Below are 9,876 nucleotides of genomic sequence, written 5' to 3' on the forward strand. Positions count from 1 at the left end.
GCCACACAGCCATGTGGTGTCAGAGCAGCATCTGAGTCCAGGTCTGTCTGCTCCCGAGCAAGCGCTCATCCCACGGCATTGCACTGCCACTCAGAAGAACATCTTCACGCAGTCACCACATTGTTCATCCACCAGATTCCACGCACAGACCGGCAGGAGAGTGGTTCTCTCAGGATGGCTAGATGGAGGGGCAACAGCTAGAATTCACTTCCCACCTAAACCCCAGGAGTTGAGCAAACAGGCTCCACTCCATGATTTCCTCCTGTCACCCCGGTTCCCTCCTCTCTTTCTTGTCGAAGTGCTGCCTCTGTTTGAAGTGCTCTTGAGCCCCTCTGTGGAGCCCCTGCCCCCATCACCTGCCCTTCTCTTCCTGCCTTGCAGACGCCAGCACGTACGCCCATTACCTCTTCAACGCCTTCGACACCACCCAGACGGGCTCCGTGAAGTTCGAGGTACGCTGGTCCACTCTAGGGGGTCCCTGGTTCCACCCCTCCTTTCCCTCTAGACCTTGGGGCACCAGCAGAAGGGTTGGATCATCAATGCTCTCAGTCGAGATGAAGAAATCTTCATTCATTTAATAAGCATTTCCTGAAGGCGGAGAGAAGCAGCAACTTCCCCTGCCCCCCAGGAATTCAGGGACTCGGGGGAGTAATAATCACAGTGTAGGAGCTCACATGCATGCTGCTTGCCATGGTGGCTTCTGTACTTAGTGCTTGGCATGTATTCACTCATTTAATCCCCATAGTAACCCTAGAAAGTAGGGTTCTATTTTCGGTGGCTTTCCCAACTTCAAACAGCTAAGAAGTAGTGAAGGAGAGACTTGAATGGAAGCAGCGTGTTCCCATAGTTCATATTCTTAGCCACTGACTGTCCTGCCACTCAGATGACAAACAAACCCCTACAGCCCTGGGGCAGGGCAACATCAGGGGAGGCTGTGTGGGCCTGTGTCTCCCAGAGCTCCATTCTTCCCCCAAAACGGGGCAGAGTAGCAACGGGAAGGCAGGAGCTCCTGGTTGAGCGAGGCTGCAACCTCCAGGCGGACAAGAGGACGTGGGAGGCACCATTCTGTAAAAGCATCACAGACTCTGACCCAAAGACACAGCTTCACCCTGCCCGGCAGCTTGGTGGTTAATGTCACTCCTACCTTTTCCACTTCTCAGGACTTTGTAACCGCTCTGTCGATTTTGCTGAGAGGAACCGTCCACGAGAAACTAAGGTGGACATTTAATTTGTATGACATCAATAAAGATGGATACATAAACAAAGAGGTAAGTGAGCTGAAACCAGGGGCACGAAAGAGCTACGGTGAAAGTCCCTGGGCGAATAGAAAACAGCCCCAGTCACGAGGATAACATTGTCTCAACGAGGCAGGATCTGCCTTGGCGCTAACAGATCTGGTCCCTGGCAAAATAAAGAAGGCCACCTTTGGCATCCCACACTGCCCTGCCCTGCCCTGCTCCCAGGTGCCCAAGAAAGAATTAAACAGATCCATTCTAACTGGATCACACAGATTCAATGTACATTGCACAGGGGGTGAAAATGACTTGTTTGCGTGGAAAGAGTTCCTCTTCCCTAAGAAACCTGCATTTTGACAGGTTAGCAGCCACAAGTTACAGCTAAAAGTTGAAATGGTAGAATTGCAGGCAGCACCTAGAAGAGAAAAGAGAGAATTTTAAGTAAAAGACTGAAAGTGGATCACATTGGCCATAACCTATTTTGCCTGCTAATGAAACCATAGAACAGGCGATGGAAGGCGCAGCCATCTCTAAAGAAATCATTACAAATAATTTCTGAATTTTCACTGCTTGACACTTTTAGAACCTCAGAGTACACGTCTAGCCAGTGAAATACCCAAAGATTTATCTCAAAACTCATTTTGGTATCTACCGTGTCCTGGTATCTCAGTGGAAGTGTGAATTGAACTTCCTGTAACATCCTGCTTACTGAGCTCCAGCATGCCAGGCAGGTGCCTGGAGGGATGAATATCATCTCTAACCTTCCCCTTGACCCTGCAAGGTTCTCTCCTTACGTACAGAAAACTGAAGCTCAGAGAGCTTTCCCAACTTTCATTCCTCATCTATTCAGTCATGCATTTGCTTAACACATATTGAAGGGCTTGTTAGGTGTTCTAAGTGCTGGAGATGAAGACGTGAACAACCAGAGTAGGCCGCACACTCAAGAAGCAGTGTAGAAGGATGGACAATAGACAAGCAGAATATGGCTGGGCAGGGAAGGTTAGCAAAGGCTGCTATAAAGAGGTGTTGTCATACTAGAACAGATCATGGAAAAAAGCCAGGACAAGTGTTCCAGGCAGAAGGAACAGCCGCTAGAGAGGCTCTGGGGCAAGATAGAGCTTCATGTGTTCCAGAAACAGAAAAGCTTCCAGATGGCTGCAGATTCAGGTGTGAAGGAGAAGATTGGTGCACGATGAGGCTGACAGGTTGGCAGAGTTGGGTGCTGGAGGGCTAGGGTGAGGGGCCCGTCTGTATTCCACTGGGAAGCTGCTAGATGGACACAGTCTTCGAAAGACACAAAGTACCCAGGCAAGATAGACCTCAGTGGCCATGTGGATGTGAAGGGCTTGAAAAGGACACATTTTAAAATAAACACATGGATACAGACATATATTTCCTAGTTCTGTTGAGGGGACCTTGGAGCAATGACATTCCTGTAGCAGTGAGCACACCTAGCATGTAGACCTTGGTTTCTAAACACCATTCTTCAATAAAAAGAACCAGTCTCCTTTGAGAAGTGGTTGATTTTAGTACTGGGAAAGAGAAAATATAAGATGAGGCTGGAGCATCTTGTAGTGCTGGAAAGTGCTTTAAAAAATAAAAAGGATGGGGCATGTCAAAGGCTATAGAAGTCAACCTGAAGGAGTTCCCAATAGTCAAAACTAGAACAATTAGAGCAAAATACAAAATGATTAGGTATTAGATTATAACCAATGAAATACAGTAAACTTCCATGAGTCCACACTAATATAAAGAAATAATTGAATACATAAATAAATGCAGGAGAAGGGGCAGCTCTTCCTTACAGAAGAATTCAATTAATAAACATAGAAGGAATAAAGGAAATACAAAATTACCATTGGGCAAACACTACAGTAATAACTTTTGTAGGCAAGATACACTAATGGGTACTAAAATCAGTAGACAAATTTGAAAGACACCACCTTAATTAAATGATCAAGGTTGACATCACCAGTAATAAGACATTCCAACCCAGGCACATCCCTGATGTGATGCACTGAGAAAAATGTAACATCACTTCTATGGTATTCTTGCCAAAAATGGGTAACTATAGTCTAATCACAAGAACTAAGCCACTGAGAGACAGTCTACAAAATAACTGACCAGTACTTATATTGTCAAAGACAAGGAAAGAATGAAACTTACAGATTAGAGGAGACACAATAAATAAATACAATGTTAGATCTTTGAAGAGAAAGAAGACATTAGTGGAAAAACTGATGAAATTTGAATAAACTCTATAATTTTGTTAATAATTTTGCAGCAATGTTAATTTTCTAGTTTTGATAATTGTGTCCCGGTTATGCAAGTTGTTAACATTATAGGAAGCTGGGTGAAAGGTATACGTGACTTCTCTGTACTATTTTTGTAACTTTAAGTCTAAAATTATTAATAGGTTAAAATCAAGTAAAAAAAGCCAATAAAATTAAAATAAGCACCTGGAATGAGAAGTAACAGTCAAGGAACTCAGGATAGAGGCTGGCTCCTGGGTCTCTGTGGACACCACATCAAACATCCTAAACATTCTTTTTATCCCCTTCCCGAGTAGGGGCCAGGGTGGTCAGAATAATGGCTCCTGATGTGCCCTGATAAAAATAGTGATTCCCGAGACGTTCTGACTCAGTAGTTTGGAGTGGACTTGAGAACTGATCTTTCTAATAAATGCCCCAGTCTGCGAAACCACTGGCCTCGTGTGCCCCATTGATTATCTTGACTATTGGTTTATTTCTCTTCACTTAAAACAATGACCAAACCTGTGAAGCTTTTCAAATCTTTATGCCAGAACATTAACTTTTCTTTAATTCAGAATAATATTTCATTTGCCTCAAGTCCATGAATGGGGACCCCACACATCACCCCTCACTGACGACAATGTCCCAGAAGAGGTAACCTACCCATAAGCTTCTGAAAGCAAAAAGAATTTTCTACTGTCTTCCCTCTAAGAGGAGGCTCTCACAATACAGTCTCTTGAGCTTTCTAACGCCCTTTAATCTGCTGAGGAAGGTCCTTTTAATCACTTTCATTGCAAGGGGGACAGGGAGCCCCAAACTCTGCCATCTAAGAAGAACTTGACCTCGTGGTTCCCACACTGTGTGCTTTTTTGTCCCCTCTGCAGGAGATGATGGACATTGTCAAAGCCATCTATGACATGATGGGGAAATACACATACCCTGTGCTCAAAGAAGACACTCCAAGGCAGCACGTGGACGTCTTCTTTCAGGTAAGCGCACGCGCCCTGCCGCATGAGCTTTACGTCCAACTGAGATCTGTCCACCCAAGAGCATCCGAGCAAGTAGTTTGTGTCCAGCCCTATACTAAGCATTGTTGGAAACAGAATAGAATGGCAAGACATATCGTCCTTGAGGAATAGACAATCTCATTAAGCAGACAAGTACACTCTACAGAAGAGAACAGGAAAGTATATCATTAAGTGTAAGTGGCATAGTATGAACTCTAATTTCCATAAAAATTCTTGGAGCATCAGAGTAAACCACAAAACTTCGTTAACCACATCTGTGGAGGTGTTAAGCATTTGTGTCTGGCAGTGAGGGGAAATAAGATTGGAAACTAGTGTGGGGCCAGATTGTGAGATCTTTAAATGGAAGAGTTTAGCCTTTTGATAAAGGATGGGTGGCTACTGTTGATTCTTAAGTAGGAGAGTGGTGTGATCATAGTGGCATTTTAGTAAAACATTAGTCTAGCAATGGAGTATTAAAGAATGTCAGAGCTCCCTCTGGTCCAGCCTCCCACTTTGAAGATGGGGAAACCGAGGCCTCTCTGGCCTTGCACAAGGTCGTACAGTAAGTGACAGAGACAGTATCAGAACCTCTTGTGTCTAGTGTTCTTCCTTCCATAGGGACAGGCTAGTAGGGAGTCTAGGTAAGTTATGTTAGGGTGTCAGCAGAATAAGCCTGCAATGAGTGATGAGTATCTGGAGCAAGTCTTCTGATTTAAGGAAGTTCATGGATGTCAAAGTGCTGTCACCAGGGGCTGACTGGAGTTGTCTGGCTGGTGAAAGACACTCTCATTCTCAGGCCAAAGCTGGTTAACAACAAGCAAGAGATGGATTGCAGATCACCAGGTTCTTTAAAGTGCTTTCTGTCATGTCTTTCAGAAAATGGACAAAAATAAAGATGGCATCGTGACTTTAGATGAATTTCTTGAATCATGTCAGGAGGTAAGGAGAGATCGCAGGGCACACTAACTCTAAATCTGGGGCTTGGGGACCTGCCCCCAAGGAAGGGAATGAGAAACCCACACATACCTGCAACCCCTCTGATCAGAGCCAATGGCAACAATAGCAACAACTCAGAAGTCCAACAATTCCACTCCTCAACCTGGCCTGTGGCTGGTCTTGGCTAAGGACAGGACTGAACAGACAGCCTAAGCAGGGGCCCAGGGGGATGTGAAAACCCAGAGGGGGTCTCTGTGAAAATAGATTTCCCAAGAGGGCAACATCATCATTTTCCTACCTGCCTTTAGCTCGATGCCCCACTCCCCAGGCTACAAGGGAGTAGCCAGAGAAAAAAATCTACAGCTGTGATTCTCAAACCATAGTGCACATAAAAATTGCCTGGGATGATTCTAAAAATGTACATTTCCAGGCCTCTATCCCAGACACTCTAGATCTAAGGTAGGGTCTAGACATCCTCATTTTAACACAAATGCCCTGGACCAATGCTTCTAAAACTTTAATGTGCACAACAATATCCTTGAAGATCTTGTTAAAATTCAGATTCTAATTCCATAGGTCTAATATTCTTCCAGGTGATGCTGGTGCCGCTGGTCTTTGAACCACAATTTTCATTGTCTAGCAAATAAACTGGCCCCTGACTGTCTGCCGGAGATTGAACTGGAGATAATTGCTTCATCTACTTTAGAGAAATGCATTTCTATCCCTACATTATTTTAGAAAAGTACACAGTTACTCTGAGCTCCAACCAAGAAGAGCTGCAAATGCAAGAAACCAGAGGAGAAGTTATTAACACATTCTGAGCACCTACCGAGTGCTCTGAGCACTACATAAATGTCACAGTAACCCTCTGATGTAGGTGTTCTATATGCAGGGTGACACTCAAAACATTTAATAAGTAGGATGGACTGAACATTGACCACTTGTAACTGACTGTGACCAGTCAGGGCCTTAGAGGACCCTTGCTAAGGTGGGTATTGACTCATTAGTTGAATCTTCGGTGGCCCAGGGGTCCCAAGCAAGTTACCAGGTAGCCAAAGGGGAAGATTCTGGGGTTTGAGGGCAGCTCAGGTCAGCAGCTATTTCCCAGTAGGATTCAAAATATTTTAATGTTTAATCATTATGAACGGGCTGGATAGCAATATTGATCATACTCATTTTTAAGGAGAGAAAACTGAGGCATTTCCAGATTAAGAGATGTGGCTAAGGCCATAGTAAGTGATGGAGATGAAACTTGAACTCTGTCATTCTCACTTTAAATACCATGACCTATGGAAGTGTGATTATTTTTTTATATTGCTTATCAGGTGAGAGAGGTTTTTAAGTCAATTTGGTTTCTCACATTAGCAACTTTTTCTATTGCTATTCATTAATTAACTCATTTCTGTTTCACAATCCACCCTAGAGGTAGATATATGCTCAACCCCATTTTACACATGAAGAAACTGACACACAGATTAAATAATCTGCTTAAGGTCACAACGTTATTAAGTGACAGATTCAGGACTTGAATTCAGGCAGCTTGACTCCAGAAACCCTATGCTTAAATACTAGGCAATAATTTCTTCCTGTCCTAGCAACTTTTAAAGATTCAGTCACCAAAATCAACTTTTGTCTCCTTCGATCTTCTCTATCATAGGCCTGTTTTCTATTTCATTAATTTGTGATCTAAATTATTTTCTTCCTTCTAATTTTTTATTTTCAATTTTCTAGGATTTTTCTTCTAGCTTTTTTGACATAGAAGTTTAGATCACTGATTTTCAACCATTCTTTTCAAATATATATCCTTAAAGAGGTAAATTTTTTTCTGCATACTACTTTAGCTGAATACTGCTTTAGATCCCACAAATTTTGAGATGCCATATTTTCATTATATTTTAATTCAGAATATTTTCTTCTCTGACCAATGAATTTAGAAGTGTGTTGCTTAGTATCCAACGTTTGAGGATTTCATTTTCAATACTATACTTCAGAGAATATATGATAGAAAAATGTAAATTGGAGATATACAGTAAGAAAACCAATAAAGCCAAAAGTTCCTTCTTTGAAAAAAAAATCAATAAAGTTGATAAATGCTTATCAAGACTTATTTTTAAAAAAGAGAAAACTCAGATTATCAATATGAGAAATCAGAATATCAGAAATGAAAAAGGGAACATCACTATAGGCTTTACAGACATTAAAAAGATAATAGCTCATTATCCAATAAATTTGATAATACATGAAATCTACAAATTTCTTGCAAAACACAACTTATCAAAACTAACACAAAAAGAAATAGAAAATCTGAATAGCCCTATGTCTATTAAATAAATTGAATCTGTTATGTAAATCTTTACCCCAGAGAAAATGGCAAGCTCAAAGATGTCGCTAGTACATTTCTTTAAGGAAGAAATGATACCAATCTTATACAAACTCAGGGAATAGAAAAAAAGAGGAAAGTTCTCAACTTGGTTTATGAGGCTAACAGAACCCTAATATGGAAACTTGAAAAGGTCATTACAAAAAATTTTCAGGCTAATATATTTTTTCTGAACATACATGTAAAAAATCAAATCTAGAAATATATTTTTTAAAAGCATAATAAATCATGAACAAAGAGGTTTATTCCAGGAATGCAAGGTTGGTTTAACATTCAAGAATTGGCCAACATAATTATTCACATTAATAGAATAAAAAGAAAAAAATGTGATCATCTTAGTAGACTTCGAAAAATCATTTGATAAAATACAATTGTCCAGAGCTTCTTAAAAGAAGCAACTTGCTGTTTTACTAGAATATTTGTTTCTTCTGAATTCTTCTTTAAGGTTAGTAGAGGTGCTTCTTGCTTTGAGTTGGTCACTTGTCCCCACCTCTTGCTCCTTGTTTCCCATACCCTTGTGGAGTTCTTTCCACATAGGATGCTTGAGGTTTGCTCACCAGAGTTACAGAGCTTCTCAGGGAGGAGCCTCAGAGAGTTCTAACCATCCTCTTTTCCCTTCCTCCTTCCCCAGGATGACAACATCATGAGGTCTCTCCAGCTGTTTCAAAATGTCATGTAACTGGTGACACTCAGCCATTCAGCTCTCAGAGACATTGTGCTAAACAACCACCTTAACACCCTGATCTGCCCTTGTTCTGATTTTACACACCGACTCTTGGGACAGAAATACCTTTTACACTTTGGAAGAATTCTCTGCTGAAGACTTTCTATGGAACCCAGCATCACATGGCTATCTCTGATTGCCAGCTCTTCCTCTTCCTTCCTCTTGAGAGAGACAAGATGAAATTTGAGTTTGTTTTGGAAGCATGCTCATCTCTTCACACTGCTGCCCTATGGAAGGTCCCTCTGCTTGAGCTTAAACAGTAGTGCACAATTTTCTGCTTCCGTGACCCCAGCCCACTGCCTCCAAGTTGAGTAGACCTTGATGAATCTGGAAGCAAGAGGACCTGAGCCAAGTGCACACCGTTCTCTGATGGCCTCCCGAACCAACGTGCCTGTGTCTCTTCCTTCGGTGGAAACCATGAGCGTTATACAGAACAATTAGAATCTACCATGACTAGTTGGGGAGAGCCAGAACCTAACACATGTGGGAAAGGACTGAAGTTATGAAGCATGGCATTGTCTGATGGCCTGAACTGCCATGTCATTTGTTTCCAGAGACAAGGACCAATAGTTCTCTCACACTAACATTCGTGCTGGTAGTACCAGTCCCCTAACATGCCCAGGAAGGGAGCCATTGCCCAGTGGTCCATACCTCCACTCCATCCCCTGCTTGAGTCCAGCACTGCATGTCCCTCCCCAGAAGTCCAGAATGCCTGCAAATTGCTGTAATTTTATACCATGTTCTAATCAATAAACAGAACTATTTCTTACGCTCTCAATTATTTCTTCCATGGCTCCACTGGGTAGGACAGGTAAGTTGTGAAAAGCAAAGGTTAGTCCATTCGTTTGGCATCCAGTTATTAGTACAGTCAGCCCTTGATATACACGAAGGATTGGTTCCAGGAGCCCCACATACACCAAAATCCAAGGATACTCAAGTTTCACAGTTGGCTCTGTGGAACCTGTGTACATAAAAAACTGGCCCTCCATAAACACGGGTTTCATATCCTGTGACTATCATATTTTCGACCACATTTGGTTGAAAAAAATCTGCATATATGTGGACCCACACAGTTCAAACCTATGTTGTTCGAGGGTCAGCTGTACTTACGTTATGCCAGGGCTGTGCCAAGCAGTGACATCATCCTCTCCAGCCCCCAAGCCATCCCAAGCAAACATCTAATTCAAAAGCAAATAAATACTGTGACCACATGCAAACGCAACTTCAAGACAAGACCCTTCACCACACCTTTCTTCCAACAAAATTTCCACTCCTAAGACCCTCTAATGTGGGAGCCCCTTGTGGTGTGGATGGGGATGCAGAATGCAGAGATCAAGAGGCT

The 9,876-nt window shown here is 42.4% G+C and overlaps 1 protein-coding gene across 5 annotated transcripts in view; it reads left to right on the top strand.

Annotated features, from left to right (window-relative positions):
• Window positions 1–9,312, top strand: part of KCNIP1 (Kv channel interacting protein 1) — a 355,148-nt gene extending 345,836 nt beyond the window's left edge. For 3 of the 5 annotated variants that reach the window (XM_012649693.1, XM_012649692.1, XM_012649694.1), the window contains 5 exons: window positions 382–452; window positions 1,161–1,268; window positions 4,372–4,476; window positions 5,371–5,433; window positions 8,442–9,312. In XM_012649693.1, the coding sequence (XP_012505147.1) occupies window positions 382–452; window positions 1,161–1,268; window positions 4,372–4,476; window positions 5,371–5,433; window positions 8,442–8,489 (395 nt within the window). In that variant the 3' untranslated portion in view covers window positions 8,490–9,312. The remainder of the gene's footprint in view (window positions 1–381; window positions 453–1,160; window positions 1,269–4,371; window positions 4,477–5,370; window positions 5,434–8,441) is intronic. The other 2 variants (XM_012649696.1, XM_012649695.1) reach the window with 2 other exon arrangements.
• The last annotated feature ends 564 nt before the right edge of the window (window positions 9,313–9,876 follow it).

This window comes from Propithecus coquereli, unplaced genomic scaffold (assembly GCF_000956105.1).
Source record: "Propithecus coquereli isolate 6110/MARCELLA unplaced genomic scaffold, Pcoq_1.0 Scaffold301, whole genome shotgun sequence".
Lineage (NCBI taxonomy): Eukaryota > Metazoa > Chordata > Mammalia > Primates > Indriidae > Propithecus > Propithecus coquereli.